This window comes from Rhipicephalus microplus, chromosome 1, assembly GCF_043290135.1.
Source record: "Rhipicephalus microplus isolate Deutch F79 chromosome 1, USDA_Rmic, whole genome shotgun sequence".
Classification (NCBI taxonomy): Eukaryota; Metazoa; Arthropoda; class Arachnida; order Ixodida; family Ixodidae; genus Rhipicephalus; species Rhipicephalus microplus.
In genome coordinates, this window is record NC_134700.1 from 141890554 (window position 1) to 141908107 (window position 17554).

Consider the following 17554-nt stretch of genomic DNA (forward strand, 5'->3'; position numbering starts at 1 on the left):
ATGTTGCTATTTTTGTATTGAGCGACAGGTCATAAAGTTACGCTAAATACATGTAGAAATGTTGCATGCCCATGTATAAGTAGAAGCGCTTCAGCTATTTGTATTGCACTTGCACAGTAATGCCGTCAGGAACATGAGTAGTATGAACACAGAAATAAGCTGATATGAAGCGCAGATGCTCGCGAGGATGGTAACCCTGGATACTGCAACTTAATTAGACTTCAGCACACGGCACCTAACTACAATTAACGTTACCAGACGTGGCGTTTGTACCATCGAGAACTTATAGAATGTTTATAAGATTGGATAGCCAGCACTGCAACTACAATCGTCGTTTCACGAACATTAGGGTCTATTTGAAAAGTAGTTTCGTGGCCCAGCTTGGCTCTGTGGTAGATTTATTGATTGCCACGCAGAACGATTGGGTTCAAAACTGCTGTCACACTGATATTTCATCGTAAAAAGTTCCATTCATAGTAAGTTTCTCCTAGGAAGGTCCGCTCATAGGACTGATTATAGAAAGTATCACTCCATCACGTCCAAGAAGCAACCTTCCATAATTTTTTTTAATCGTGCCCTTTTACCAGCGTATGCCAAATAGTGTCTTTTTGATTGATCTCGTTGCTACCAGTGAAAAGGCCAAGATAAAGTAACACAAGCCATACTTAGGGGCTCAACAATGCGTTTTAAAGCAATTATGGTGGTGATGGCATAGCAAAGGATCCGATTCCAGGTGACTATGAGGCATATTAGGTGAAGGTACTTTAACATCTGCAAGTAGAACCGATTAAGCGACCATGTTAATCACAAAGCGACTGATTTTCGGCCATCACAACTACCTCGTTTTTTTAAAGGGACTACGTTGGCTCAATCACTCGCTGCTTGATATTTTTTTGCAATCCTCTGAACCAAAAATTTTCACAGGAAGAGGATATTCGCTTATCTTGAAGGGTAAGGAGAATGCTAGCAGCTTAGAATTCTGCGCCGCGAAGGATGTTGGTCGCACGCAGTTTTGCACATTTGTAGCACAGAGTCACTCTTTGATAGCCGGTAGGGAATGAATGTTGAGGAATATATTTTTATATGCGGAAGAAAGAATAATTGAGTATGTGAATGTGTGTATAGATTATATGATGTCAGATTTATGATTCCTACACAAACCACTAGTTGACAGTTTGTACGTGCACTCTTTATTATTACACCACTGCCCCTCCCGAGACTTCAACCATGATTCCGACCATGTATGAACTCTGTGGTCCACACAGGAATGCCACTACATGCGCCACCTCCCGCGGTTGAGCAGGGCGGCTGAGTGGTATGTTTGCGGTGAGTTGCTTCTTCTCTTCTTCGGTAAGATGGTCAGACATGGGGGTCACCGTGAATCCTGGAAGAACGGCGTTGCAGCGGATGCCAGAACCAGCGACGTCTAAAGCCATGGACTTTGTCAATCCCAAAACGCCGTTCTTTGAGGCCACGTAGCTGGCAAGGCCCTTCATGCCGCTCTTCGCGGTGATGCTAGACACGTTGACAATAGCTGCATCTTTGACCCGAGCGTCAAGCATTCGGCGGATGCCTGCACGGCTCACAAGGAATGTGCCCTGCAGAAGAAAACAACGAAAAAATGTCAATCCGAAATGAGAGCGAGCCCTCTTTTAAAGGAAGTCAGGCTTTATAGAGTAGAGTTTGCCACGTCTTACGTACTACCACGATTTTTCAAAGCTGTTGTGCTGTCATAACGGGGAAGTCGTTCAGCTGAGCCCTTCTAAAAGTTCTCCAAGTCAGGCGCCACACACTTTCTTTTGACGAGGAAATTTTCTGAAAGCCCTTTTAGTAGATGTAACTGATGTGCACATGCTTTATTTTTCTTATTTTTTTTAAATTAGAAGTTCCTAACATTGCACACATCTTAGCAGGATAAACAAAACTGTAAATAAAGCAGATAGAAAATACCTAATACGTTTTAAGGTATCACAATGTGGTGTAATGCAACAATGATTCAGTCCTAACAAATACAGTGTGAATAGAAACAAAAAAAAAACAAAAAATCTGTACATGCAAGACATTTTGCTCAAAATTTCGTATTTTATTCTTTCAATTATGCGTTTTAACTTCTATAAGAGACGTCTTCTTGATTGTTTCAATTTTTCCAGAGTTTCGTATTCACACTAGTCAAACTGCTATGCGACAGTTTGTTTATTGCAACTAAGCATATTTGAAGCCATTCAAAAGCTTTAAATCTAAGTCTTCTGCACGTACATCACGCGAATGTCTCTTCAAAGCAGAGCATGTACCGATAATAAGGTTACATTGCTTAATGTTACTGATTATTATTGTTACTTATTATAATCGTAATTGATTTTTATTAATAAAGATGTATCAAGATTAGACCTATTTAACTACACACAAAAAACTGATGTCATAGTTTCGTTCACGGCGCAGACGAATATGTTTAAAGCGATATACATTTTTATACACTTTGTCTATATGCAGAGAGTTACTTTTTCCTCGACATAAATTTCGTAAACATATAAGTGTTTCACGTAATAAAAGGGGGGGGGTCATTTATAAAACTGAAGAACTTGAAATTGCGAATTTCAGACATATGTGCTAAGCTTAGTCTTCGCTAAGACTAGCTGTAAACTTGTTAATGTTCTAACTCGGTGTTTTGCTTGACGCGTTACAATATCCTGATTTTCAATTTGCCTAAGAGCACCGAATTCCACTTCAGGTAATGCAATGGTACACATAATGTATGTACTTATTGTGCGTTCACTTGAAGCAATGTGTATTATATTTAAACATTTATTAATCTACCACCTCGGCTTGATGAAAAAAAAACACGTTCTATACATACAGAATACAGTGCTATAAACTATTCAGCCAATATCAGTGGTCGGGTGCTCCGCGTGGAGCTTGCAAACGGAGCGTACAGTTGTTACTTTTTAATGTGCCATCTCTTCATACAGAGGCCCAGACTTCACTCACAGAGGCGGAAGCCCCGCCGTGGTGGTCTAGTGGATAAGGTACTCGGCTGCTGACCCGCAGGTCACGGGATCAAATCCCGGCGGCGGCGGCTGCATTTCCGATGGAGGCGGAAATGCTGTAGGCCCGCGTGCTCAGATTTGGCTGCACGTTAAATAACCCCACGTGGTCGATATCACCGGAGCCCTCCACTACGGCGTCTCTCATAATCATATGGTGGTTTTGGGACGCTAAACCCCACATATCAATCAATCAATCAATCACAGGGGCGGGAAAAAGGCGAGTTGCACGTCCCTGAAAAGCACATCCCTCTTACTGAACTGCAACTGCAGTATATAAAAAGCGTCGTTGGTCTCAACATTTCTTCTTGGCACGGCGTTTCACCACGTGACAAAGAACTGGCCAAAAATATCCTCAAACTATGGACACACAACTGGAGCGGAAAACGAAAGGGGTATAAGGGGTCTCGCGACTTGCAGTCAAAGTCATGACACGCGCTTATGTAGCTTCTTTTTCTTTTTCACCTGTGCGAGTATCACAGCGTGCTTTACAAATAAATGGACGAGATGAATAGCTTAACATTCGCCGGATGTCTCTAGAACATTTTCAGTTTATAACGTTTTCAGTAATTGACTCGTGGTACAATAAACACTGATAATACAATGTAAGAATACCTTCAGATCCCAGGTAAGGCAAACTTCTAATGCACCGGACAGCAACGAGACAGCAGCCTGTCGTTTCGGCTGATGCAGTACAGTGTCTCGAAATATAGACACTGTAGAAGCAGCATGAGTCTCGGCCACAACGAACGCCGTCTTCGTCATTGCTCCAGCAGTGCCTATATTCATCACTACATTGACTCCCCAGTCAAAAAGGAGCCATCAAGGCTACCTGTGGTGCAGGCAGGACTGGCGGGTCGTAGTCAGGTTTCAAACGGTCGACGTGCACTATTTCGCGCCCGCAGCACCGTTGATCTGTAGGTGGCTGAATAGGCTCAACAATGTAGTTGACTGGAGATGTCAGGTGCAGGACCTGGTATGGAGCATCATATTTGGGTATGAACTTTAGGAAAAGGCCGGAGGCAGACGACGGCACGTGGAGCCATACAATTGTTCTAGGGACGTATGACGAATGGGATGAACGTCGGTCATCAGTGTGCTTCTGGCGAGCCTGATTGTGCGTGGTAAGTAAACCTGCGAGCTGCCGATATTCTTCGGCATAAGTGGCGGCTTCGGCGAAAGTCGTCTGCAGGGTCTGGGCAGTACGGAAGGATGGTGTCAAAAAACGAGGAAGGTTCCCGACCATAAAGAATGAAGAACGGGGAGTATACAGTTGTGGATCGAATGGCGCTGAAGTGAAGAATTCTAATTTGTGCGGTTCCAATTTGCGACGCCGACAAACCTGTTTTCGCATCTACGTTAGCAACGTTGCTTAAGCTCATTCTCAAACTTAACAATTTCGAATTTGATGGGACACATTATGCTCAATGATCTATGGACACAAGATTCTCAATGATCTATGGACAGAAGAATCGCACCAAACTACGAAAAATATTTATGGGGCTCGTTGAAAACAAATTTTTTGGAAAACTGCGGATAAAAGCCAGTTTTCTATACGCAGTTCATCGACGACATTTTCCTAATTTGGCACCATAGTGAATCGCAATTTCTTTCTTTCATAGCAGATCCTAACAATGTTCAGCCAGTGATTTCTTTTTTGTACTCGTATTCACCTGTGGTCATAAGCTTCCTTGATATCATGGTCACTCTACGTAACGGGAAGCTGATAACTAATCTTTACAGCAAACCCCCGGATAGGCAGCAATATATTCACTTCAGTAGTAGTCCCATGAAGCACAATAAAACTAGTATTCCCTACAGCCAAGGAGTCTGTTTCGAAAGAATATGCTCTGATAGCAGCGAATTTTCCCGCTACTGCGAACAACTTCGGAGCGCGCTCGAAAAACAGAGCCATCCGTCCAGGATTATCACAGACGCCATCAAACGTGCAGAAGAGCTCGACCGTTCAGATCTCCTGAGTACTAACAAAAGACCCAAAGATAGTTCCTAGACTAACCTAGTTTTGACACATGCGGCCTTAGCTCTAAATGTCAACCATATTTAAAGGAAGCATTTCAACATTTTATTACAAAGCGAGCGGCTCAAAAGAACCTTTACGGAACAACTACGCGTGGTCTACCGACCATGGTGGACCCTCCGTGATTTACTAACATCATCTAAAACCACGTGTTCACGTCATGAAGGCTGTCATCCCTGCAATAAACCACGTTGCAAAGGGTGCGCTCACTTGACGACATCTAAAATAGTCTCAAGTCCCTCATCCAGCTTTTCATTAAAAATAAATGGGGACTACACATGTGATAGTACCAACGTCGTCTATGTTCACGAGTGTTCAATATGCAAAGTTCAATACATAGGTCAAACAGAGACAAGTTTCAATATTAGTTTTAATAATCACCGTGCACACGCCGTAAGCCTCCCAAATTTACCACTGTACCACTGACGTAAACCGTGGCCAGGCGTACGTCAGTACGCCTGGCCACGGTTTCGACAAAACTAGGGCCACTATTATTCAGTCCGGGTTCAAGACAAATCACGACAGGGAAGAGAGAGAATCCTTCTTGATCCACAAATTTAACATCATTCGTTCAGGTATCTATGAAAACGTAGGAAAGCTCACCTGTCTCGCCCTATAACAACCCAACTTCTTAGATTAGTAAACTCTGTTAATGTATATTAGAATGTATATAGGTCATCCGTGGTTTCATTACTTCACAGCTCTTTTAGATGTCCTGCCAACCACACTGTGTCGCACGTGTTGATGCGCAAGGAAATTTCAAATTTGTCTATTCATGCACCCGTCGCATGTCAGTCATGTTGCACAAGCTTTCTGAGGAATTACCAATTCACCAATACCAATAGGATTACCGATATATATATATATATATATATATATATATATATATATATATATATATATATATATATATATATGATAGCTCAGTGGTTAGGGCATCGAACGCGTTATTCTAAGGTCGTAGGTTCGATTCCTGCTCATGGCTGGTTATTTTTTCACCCACTTTTCTTTCCTCTTATTTTCATTTCATTTGTTCTAATAACTTCCCCTATACAATCCTTGGCATTATTGTCTGTTAGATCTCATTATTATTGTGTCAAAACACGAAAACAAGAGCCCTTAGGTATACACTTCTTTCCCTTATTCATTAACGAGTGTTTCGTACTGGCAGACTTGGTGTCATTAGGTTGTATACGAGGGACTATTGGTCAGCTGCCCACTCGTAATAAATTCACGTGCTACGTGACGCCACACATGCGCATAAAAGGGTGTTTCACACTCGCCGCTTAGCTACAGAGGGCGCTGACTGACACTCCCACTTCTAAATTCACATATAAACCCGAAAAAGTGGGTGGAGGGAAGGCCGCTGTGATAGCTCAGTGGTTAGAGCATCGAACGCGTTATTCGAAGGTCGTAGGTTCAATTCCTGCTCACTGCTGGTTATTTTTTCACCCACTTTTCCTTGTTCTTATTTACATTCCATTTGTTCTAGTAACTTCCGTGACATCGTAAGGGAGGAACTAACATCATTCACCGGTCCAGCCTACGTCCAGCCACCTCTGTCTAGCCCTCCAACGTACGCGCAAGTTGCGGCCGCGCCTCCTCGCAACGTAAACTCTACTTCACCGCTGCCATCATTCACGCCGGTTGCTGCTGCACCACTGGTCCACTTCCGGCCAATCCCACCCGACCCTCCGTCAGTCCACTTGAGTGCGCTATCTCCCGGTGTGCCGAACGACCTCTACTACCCGCCTTGGCGCCCGTCTCGCCCAACATGCTTTTACTGTGGATATCGTGGCCATATATCGCACTTCTGCCGCAAGCGCCAGCAGGACGAGCGTCTCGGGTACGACATGCGCGAACGGGACTTTTCCAGAGGGGATTCTTACGCTCGGCGTTATTCATCTGGACAGGAGCGGTCTCCATCTCCGCCCGCGTCGACTGAGACGCGGAACACTTACCGCTCAAGCCGACGCCGATCACCTTCGCCCTTCCGTCGCTCCTCCTCTCCTCTTCGGCCAGCCTCGTTTACTACTGATAACCGGTCGGAAAACTAAATGATGCAGTTTTCGGAGGAGAAACTGCATGTAACAGTAGGACTCATATTCCTCTAGCACGCCCGTTCAACATGGTTTCTGTTACGGTGTAAGGAGTTCTCGTGGACGCTTTGGTGGACACCGGTGCTACAGTTTCTGTGATTAGGTATGATTTGTGCAAACGCCTGAAGAAAGTAATGACACCTTATAATGGACCCAATCTAGTCGAAGCCCAGGGGAACGCTATCCGCCCTTTTGCTCTTTGTACTGCTCGTGTGTTTATTGATGACATTTTGCATTACATCGAGTTCACTGTGCTTACCCGGTGCTCTCACCAGCTAATTCTAGGGTGGGACTTCCTATCTTCTTCTTCAGCCGCTATATGTTGTGGTGAACGGATTCTGCACCTAACTAATACGGACTCCATGTTCGACGCAGGCGTCTACAAGCCTTTACGCCTGTTCGCTAGCGAAGATCTCGAACTACCGCCACACCAAGAACAAATTGTGACCCTGATCTCTAAGGACATCGACCACGGTGACGTCTTGGTGTCCCCTTCGTCGACTTGCGTCGCAAAAGGCATAGCCCTTGCATCAGGTGTCGTACGCTTTCACCATGGCTCCGCGCTCGTCATTGCTACGAATGAAACGCCAGAGAAAGTTCTCCTGCGAGAGGGCACTGCAGTAGCCTGTGTTGTGGATGCTGAGCCTGTCAGCGTCACGCCACTTAACCCTGCCTCTACCAACGACCGTTCTATGAGTAAGCCTGCCTCATCCTCTCCCTTCACAGCTCTTATCAGTGATGACTTAACAGCAATGCAGGCGCAGCAGTTGCTTACATTATTAGCGAAACACGCCGATTCTTTCGACACCTGCTCTTTAACGTTGGGCCGAACTACCACTGCAGCGCATCGCATTCAGACGGAGGGAGCATCTATTGTACATCGCCGCCCGTACCGCGTGTCTCTCGCTGAGCGAAAAATCATCGAGGAAAATGTCGCTGACATGCTCCAACGAGAAATAAATCGTCCATCAACTAGCCCTTGGTCATCCCCTGTTGTTTTGGTACGGAAAAAAGATGGCTCCGTGCGCTTTTGCGTTCATTACCGGGCACTTGACAACATCACACGCAAGGACGTATACCCCATGCCACGCATCGACGACGCCCTTGATTCACTGCAAGGCGCCGAATACTTTTCAAGCCTTGATTTGCGTTCGGGATATTGGCAAATTTCCATGCACGATGACGACAAAGAAAAAACGGCAATTGCAACCCCCGATGGCCTGTACGAATTTATCGTGATGCCTTTCGGGCTCTGCAATGCGCCCGCGACGTTTGAACGCATGATCGACACCGTCCTGCGTGGTCTGAAATGGAAGACGTGTCTCTGCTACCTTGATGACATTATCATCTTTTCATCAACGTTTTCTCAGCACCTGAGCCGCTTGGATGACGTCCTAACATGCCTCGCCGGTGCGGGTCTGCAGCTCAACACTAAGAAGTGCCGTTTCGCCACCAAATCCATCAAGGTTCTCGGTCATGTCGTCAGCAAGGACGGTATTCGCCCTGACCCCGAAAAGATCGCTGCCGTCCTTCGATTTCCATGCCCCACAAGACTTAAGGATTTGCGAAGTTTTCTGGGCCTCGCATCATATTTTCGTCGCTTCATACAAAATTTCGCTTCAATAGCTGCGCCACTTCACAAACTACTTGCATGTAATGCACCCTTTGTGTGGTCCGAGGAATGTCAGTCGGCGTTTCACCTATTGAAGAAAGCTTTGACGTCAGAACCTGTACTCTGCCATTTTGATGACACCGCCCCAACACTCCTGCATACCGACGCCAGCGGCTGCGGTATAGGTGCTGTTCTCCTCCAACGCGTTAACTCAGGACGAGAAAGGGTCATCGCATATGCTAGCCGAGTGCTAACTTCTACCGAAAAAAACTATACCATCACTGAGCAGGAGTGCCTCGCTGTGGTTTGGTCCATACAAAAGTTCCGTCCTTATCTGTACGGCCGTCAATTCACCATCGTAACGGACCACCACGCCTTATGCTGGCTTTCTACAATGAAGAACTTGTCCGGACGCTTGGGTCGTTGGATTTTACGCCTACAGGAGTATCAGTTTGAGATTATTTATAAATCGGGCAAAAAACATCAAGACGCCGACGCTCTTTCTCGTTGCCCCCTACCTACAGCGTCGTTTGACACTCCAGCTGCCACCTCCAACGACACCAGTGCGGACGTGACTCCCACTTCTGTTGCCTTGTTCGCCTCGCTGTACCAACCACCAATCGACGATGAACAACCCTTCAGTTCTCACCAGCAGGCTGACCTGTATTGTCGGCGCATTATAGACCACCTTTCAAGAGCTACGCGTCCACCCAATGCATGCCTTCGTCGACAACTCGAGCACTTCAAGTTTCAGGACGGTGTGCTGTATCGTCACATATATCATCCTGACGGCACACGCTGGGTACCTGTTCTGCCACGCGCTTTTCAACATCATGTACTTAACGCCTTTCATGACGATTTGACTGCTGGCCACCTAGGCTTTCACAGAACCTACGACCGCATTCGAAGCCGCTTTTATTGGCCTGGGATTTCTACCAGCCTAGCAAAGTACGTGGGTTCCTGCTCTCCATGCCAACTTCGCAAACTTCCGACATCTCCCCCAGCTGGTCAGTTACAGCCAATGACGTGCCCTACAACACCTTTCGAGGTCGTCGGTGTCGATCTTTATGGACCCCTTCCTGTTACTGGTGCTGGAAATAGATGGATAGTCACCGCCGTAGACCATATGACACGCTACGCCGAGACAACTTCAGTAGCTACTGGTTCAGCATCGGAAGTTGCTGACTTCGTCCTTCAGGCCATAATACTACGTCATGGTGCACCTCGTGTACTTCTGAGTGACCGTGGAAAGGTGTTCTTATCACAGCTTTTAGGTGAAGTTCTTCGCGTTTCTGGTACCACACACAAGATGGCGTCTAGCTACCATCCTCAAACAAATGGTCCGACCGAGAGATTTCATCGAACCCTTGCCGACATGATAGCCGTGTACATTCAACCGGATCACAGAAACTGGGATAAACTTCTACCGTTCCTCACTTTCGCCTACAACACCGCTGTTCAGCGCACAACAGGCTACTCACCGTTTTATCTCGTTTACGGACGTTCACCTACTTTCTTTATCGAAGTTTCCTTCTTCACCAGCAATGGCCCTACATCACCATCTTCTTGCGAAGAATATATTTCTCGCCTTGCCCAGTGCCGCCAGCGCGCTCATATGAACACGGAAGCTACGCAACAAGCAAGGAAGGCCATCTACGACACCTCTCATTGTGTGGTATCATTCCGACCTGGTGACGAGGTGCTGCTATTGACACCAATTCGCACACCTGGTCTCTGCGACAAGTTCCAGCCTCGATTCATCGGCCCATATGTTGTTTTAGAGCAGACTTCACCTGTCAACTATCGTGTGACGCCCCTTGTCGTGCCAACTGACCGTCGTTACCGCAGCACCAAAATTGTACACGTTTCCCGCATGAAGCTTTTCACACGACGTTTCTCGTCACCTTGACTACCCGCCCACAGCGGCAAGGCTGGCCGCTTTCACGGGGGGGGGGGGAATCAGTGTAGGCATCTATTATGCGCTTCATCCTCATCTGAACAGCAGTCAATCATCATCATATGTTCTGGCTGACAATCATCATCGGCTTGGCACGAGCGCTTCTTTGTCGGGTCCGTTGCGCTTGTTCGTTCCCGAGTTCACGCCCAATAAACCTCGCTACAACCGAGTCGTCATAATATATTTATATATCGGCTCACGAATGAGGTAGACATGTGAAAGAGTTGGTGCGCCACTGAGGACGAGAGTAGAAGAGGAGGGAGAGGGGAGGAGACACGCTTGCGCAATGAGGCCGCTAGCGCAAGCAGGTCGAATGAGAGCGGTGGAGAGAGTAAAGCGAAGCTGTTGGAGAGAGAGAAGGAGAGTGTGGACGTGGGACATACCCGCGAGTAAGAGATGCTCCACATCAAAAGGTGGCTGTTAGTTTGTGATGATACATTTTCTCTAATTGTTGATGCATTTTCCATAAAATTAATACCAGTGTTTTAGCTTCTGAAACCACAACAAGATTATGAAAGATGTCGTGGGGAAGGGTTCGGAGAATTGCAAGTAGCCGGGGGTTTTAACGTGCATTTAAATCTAAGTACATGCGCTTTCAGCGCCATCGAAATGCAATTGTCATGACCTAGATTCAATCTTGCAGCCTTCGGGTTATCAGACTAACACCATAACCACTAGACTACCGCACCGGGGTGATACCTCTAGGAGCACATGCTGAATTGTAATGTCATCATAACTGAGTTTTATATAAGATGTTCTCTGCACTGGTGCTACTCTTGAGCCTCACCTTGAGATTTGTCTTGATTACGTGGTCAAAGTCTTCTTCGCTGGAATCCTGGATTGGTGCGAAAGACGTGCCAAGGGCCGCGTTGTTGACTATTATGCTGACTGGGGTGCCATCACAGTGTTCCCGAACAACGTTGAACAATCTTTCGACCGACGCTGACTCACCAACGTCCACTTCAACAGGGACGTGACCCTGATCTCCTGCGACAAAGTTTTCATGGTGGTGATAAATATACTGTGCAGAAGTTGCGTGGCTGTGCAAGCGTATTCGATAAAAATACTTGCCCATATAAACTCGGCATGTATTACGCAACTGAATACGTCTTTATATACGGGCCCGATATACTTTAGGACGCTTGTGCATTATATTAGACCAAATCATAAAACATATAAAACACTCCATATTGGCAAGTTGGAAAACATATAGCCTCCACACACTAAAAAAACAAAGCTGAACACTCTGTCTCGGAAACAGTATAACACAAAAGCGAGCCGTGTCTTAATAGAGGCAGTTGGGCATTTATGGCGCATGGTACCGCTATAAGGGCAAGTGGAGGAATGCTACAGCAAGAAATTGTAATGCCACGCGAACAAAACGAAGCAGCAGGAAACTTAGGGCGTGCCAATAAAGCATAAAAGCACGCATCAAATGAGCATATATACACAAGACGATCGCGTACCAACAACTGTCACAACAAGGCGCACGAAACAAACACAGAAGTATACACAGGGAGAGCAAAACAGCTGTCGCATTTGAGCAGCGCACTACTTTCGTGATCACAGCCACGGCAGCGAGTGAAGTGACCTTGGTGCTCTCCTGAATCACGAGACAAGCGCGTGTGCACTAGATACAAAACCAGCGTTCGCATCGCACCATGGGGAGCGACGATCTTTAGAGTGCATCCAACGCGAGCACTTCACTCTATCTCGCTACTGACGATGAAAACGTACTCAACTTGTGCTACTCTGAGTACCTCCCGGTCGTTTGCGTATGATGCATATAAAAATAGCGTGCCGTTAGGAAGCTCTACAATGTGTGCTCTGTGGCCTAGTGGTCTCATGCCGCCCGCTGAGGAGAGATAGGTCATTGCTTCACCGTCAAGCAATAGAACTCTTTCATCTCCTTTTTTACTTCTTTGCAATGCGTAAGCATGTATTTTAGAACGTCATGTAAGTGACGGAAATACGTCAGCGGAGTCGTGCTGTACCCCGGCATAAAATTATTTCGTGTTAAAAAGCAGTTGCAGTTTGTCTGCTTTTTCTCTCAATGTACTGAAACTAATATTTTGTATTTCACAGTGACTGCTTGAAGGTATCCATAAATTTTATTGCTTTAAAAAGGACAACTTCAAATTGAGTTACCACTGCCAGTGCACTGGTGTTGCTTAAACTCTCTAACTTCTGATGGCGTCTATAACAGCGGAAGGTGTTACAACGCACGACACTAACTCAACAGAACTTAGGCGGCACGTCGTTTATTCCAGGCCAGCCAGAGCTTCGGCAAACCAGAGCTCCTGTGCAGCGCGAGCGTCACGAAGAACCACGAGCCGCGCTTCTTGCTGGTGATGATGGTAGTCTCTAATACCGCAGAAGTAATAAAAAAAACCTTCAAGCGTGCGCTTGACGCGCAGCAGAGACACAGTGAAAGCTGAAAGAGCCGACTTTCAGAGCACCCTTGGAGAACCTTTGGGAAACGGCTACAAGTACACCTACCGGGTACCTACTTCTTTATAATGTTTGTGTAGTAGGGAAGCATTTACAATGCCATGCTTTCATCATTCTTTGGAGAAGCGTAGTAGACGCTACACACTTGCAAGGAATTTTGGGCAATTTTTTATGCTGTGGCTAGCCACAATGAAGAATTATGCGTGAAGCATTTGTAATGAGTTGTAGCATTCGACGGCTCACTTGTTACGCAATTCGCATTATGTGACACCTATTTTTTTACTATCCCTTGTCACTCATTCTATTCCCGACAATAAGCCTGCGTAAGATGTGCTTACGACAAATTTGCAAGCACCGGCCTGGATTTGTGGTAGAATACTGAGATGTTTAGGGCCGAAGCCCTTTCAGGCATGGGTCTGTACATCTTTCAATGTATGTAGCAGTAGTAAGCAGCCACCGGTTGCACATACCCGCTCTATAGCGGGTATATACCACAGGGGTCGCGAGATGGGAGATGGTGGTACTTGGAGTGTTCACTAGATTAACGCACGAACGGATGCATGGACGGAGGAACAGACAGACTGGTAGACGAATAGACGCATGGATGGACACATGGATGGTCGCACGGATGAACGGAACCAAGAGCGAACGGACGTACGGAAGCACGAATGGGCGGACGGACCCGCCTCACTCATCATCATTCACTCCATGAATATGCTGTGATTTTCGCAGAATACCAGGGATCCAATCCTATTGGGTCTTTGGTGTTTTCGTTAACCTCTTTTTTCTAACTTTGGGCAACAGTGGTGATGGAAACCGGTGGCGGCGTTCAGCAACTATGGTGCACGTGACTCTTGCAATCTCATGGGAGCTTTCTCTGTAAAAGCAAACACATTCCAAGTTCACCACTCGACGACTATGCATTCAGGGACTGGACCTCTTCTGGATTTTCGTTTTGTCAATTATGCATTATCAATCAGGCCTAAGTGAGAACGTGTTCTGATTGGTAATTGAGCAGCCCACGCAAGCGCTCGAGCTTTCGCAATCCGAAGGCAAGATCGCCTAGGGGATGCTTCAGGAACCAATCATTTTCCTACTGTATCTACATCTAAAGAAAGATTACTCACATACAACGACATTTCCGGGCACTATCACCTCGGTCGCCAATACCTACCGCCTTTATTGAGTCACTCTTCCCGCAGGCATGTACTACTATGGTGTAAAAAGCAAACCCAAACTTTTATCTCCCCTGCCTTAGGCCACAACATTTACCTTGGAACTTGCCAAATTCAGACTGGTAGTTCCATACTGGGAACAAAGCGGACTTTAAGCATAATATGTGGCAGTGTCCACATCACTTTTCCCACTGAGCCTTCATTAGCAACTCAGTAGTCAGGGGGTGTGGAAAGCTGTCATGCGCAGCTATACAACCCGCAACCTCACTAGGCTATCCTGAGGTGGGTTGATGTGGCAGTAGAGGCCTGCGGTGAGTAGGATCTCCCAACTTCTCCCAGTCCCTTTTTCTCAAGATGGTATAAATAAAGTTGCCTCTCTCTCCTTCTCTCAATTATGCATGCTAATGAGTTTTCAAAACGTACAAATAGGAGGTGTTATACAACAGTCAGATACAACGGTCCTGGTTCTGGTGACTGCTAACTTTCAAAAACAGTGTGACCTTTTAGCCCTTCCACGCCAGTGGTAAATTGACGTGCCAAATATACGCACTTCAGCATTTTATAACACATGCAGATGAGAGGATAGAAATACGTGCTTTCTATGCCAAGAGGAAGTTTATATTACTGAAATAAAATTGCATTTATCTACGCATAATAAGAATGCTTCGTTTCTGTAGAAAAAAAAACACGTTACAAAATCATGGAAATTTGGAGTGACGCTTATTATGTTCGCTATGTTGCACCTCTAACTCTGAAACGCATCCCTACAACCCGCCCAGAGCCTACCCCACAATAGAATAAATGTAATTAGCGTCTGTTTCCATTGGCGGTATCATTTTGCAAGCCCCGATAAGTGCTATCGAACTAGATACTTCATAGTGCTAGTTCTTTTGTCACATTTATTATAATAAATCTGGCCTTTAAATTACTTAGGAAAGGCGAAGCTGAAAATTAATAAAAATAAAGTTTCAGAGAAATCACAAGTAAACTGAAGCGTCATCTTTGTCAACATTGTTTACTACAACCATCACATTGGCTTTTGGATGTAAAAACACACACTGAAATACTCGCATAGAAACCACTGTTGATGAGTTTCCTCACATCAAAAATTTTGTTTTTGTTTAAAACTTATTGTGCCTTAGTGCCAGCTGATTTAGTGTGGATGGTTACATGATGTACCTCAGAAAAACTTTCTGGAGCGTCAGTTACAAAATGCGTTAGATCAAACACCTTCTGCGCTGTAGCTGATACCTATCATTCTAATTCTAGGCGGGCTTGCGTAACAATCAAATAGTGAAGGATACTCTTGCGGAAGGCGCAGTTCCTGGAGTGAACATTTGAGGCTTTCTTCGTGCCTTACTGTGTCCTTGTTTTTTTCTAGACGGTCCAAAAATTTCTAGCAAGAAATGCTTGAAATACAAGTTCTGATGGCGGGAACACGCAATGTAGTACTGATTGATATTGCCCATTACAAATTATTCCTCAACTTTATACACAGCTACTACAAAACGCGTACCGAAAAAAAAGAGAGGCAACTGAACAGCACCCACACTTCTTGTACGTCTCCCCATAACAGTGCGATGATAACCTATAGGTTTTTTTTCTTTAGAGGAAGTGCTCTTCGTAGGAAAGCAAAGAAAACATTTTTCTTGCAAGAGATTATAAAAAGAAAGTGATATGCATGGCATGGTGGTACAAACCGGGTAGTGACCTTGAGACCCTTTCCCCTGCTTCTAAATTGATGTCCGCTACAACGACGCGGGCGCCTTTCTCGGCCAGCACATGACAGATGGCTTCGCCGATTCCGCTGCCTCCCCCGGTGACCACAGCAATGCGCCCGGCAAACTCCTTGTCCGACGACATGTCAACGTGCTTGCCTCGAGAAAGCGTCAACTTCGAAAACGGCGAGCGCCGGGCGACGGCCTCCGTCAGGCCGACTTGCCTGTCGTCTGGAAGCGCGCCGCTGCTATCGCTGCGATAACACGCGCCCCTCGTCGGCGATTCAACCTAGTCGAGGTTCATGGCTAAACGCCGTCGTGTAGCAGTATTTCCTTTTCTCGCTCGTGTCGGGATGCCTCGTTTTTGCGTTCGCTACCCCTCAGTTCATTTCGGTTGTTGCGTAATGAGCGCTCACAAGAGAACCGGTTTCTTTCCTTCGCCTCGGCAACAGACAAAACCATCGCGTCTTCGAAATGTGCGCCAGCTGCATGGAAATAACTGTATCGTGCGTCATTCATGGGGCCTTTATTTCGGGCCGTAGTCTGTTGCTATTGTAACAATGAAAATACCAAAAAAGCAGCAATGTGCCTAAGTGAAATATATATAGTTTTTTATTGATATGTGGGGGAACGTCCCAAACCCTTCATATGATGATGAGAGACGCCGTAGAGGAGGGCTCCGGAAGTTTCGACCACCTGGGGTTCTTTAACGTGCACCCAAATCTGAGCACACGGGCCTACAACATTTCCGCCTCCACCGTAAATGCAGCCACCGCCGCCGGAATTAGATCCCTTGACCTGCGGGTCAGTAGCCGAGTACCTTAGCCTCTAGACCACCGCGGTGGGGTAAATATATATAGTCGCAGTATACTGACGTCCCTGCATGTATGTGACCAGCTGTTTTCAAATCTACCGAGGCGTCATAGCCAAGGCCCACAAATAGGTGCATTGTGGCATTGAGCAATTAAGCATTAACCCGTGGTTTTTACCTTGTTCTGCTGCTAAAATTGTTTTATGGTTGATCAGTCTACACCCTAACATACACCGTAATCAGTGTTTCCAAGTAGACAAAAGACAAAATTAGGCAAAAAAACTAGCGATAATTGATTAACTTTAGAAAGCGGCAGCTAGGGTGGCCAGAAGTGCCGACATGTCTTTTGAAACGCAAAGGCTTTAGTGCAAACACACACACACACACACACACACACACGCACACATACACACTTGAAAAACCTTACGGTGAAGTATAAATTGGTACAGTGCGAACCTTTCACTGTAAAAATTATTGAGATCCAGAACATATTGCAGACTCTAGCGAAAATTTTGTGCAGAATTACGACGTTACTCGCGTTGTTAAATAAACTAAGCCCTTTAGAGCGTTCTGCGTGACTTTTTTCGCAGATAGTAGAAGTAGCAGCGAGGTGGCAAAAATCAAATTCAGTGAGTTGTAAGTGCACTCAAGA

General features: G+C 45.8%; 1 protein-coding gene across 1 annotated transcript; it reads right to left on the reverse strand.

Moving 5' to 3' along the window:
- Positions 1-1167: 1167 nt before the first annotated feature.
- Positions 1168-16371, reverse strand: LOC119178227 ((3R)-3-hydroxyacyl-CoA dehydrogenase). The gene is made up of 3 exons (XM_037429420.2): positions 16074-16371; positions 11535-11734; positions 1168-1598 (listed from the first exon to the last, which is right to left on the reverse strand). Exons 1-3 carry the CDS (start codon positions 16234-16236, stop codon positions 1197-1199), a joined length of 765 nt encoding a protein of 254 aa, XP_037285317.2. The 5' UTR covers positions 16237-16371; the 3' UTR covers positions 1168-1196.
- Between the last annotated feature and the right edge of the window lie 1183 nt (positions 16372-17554).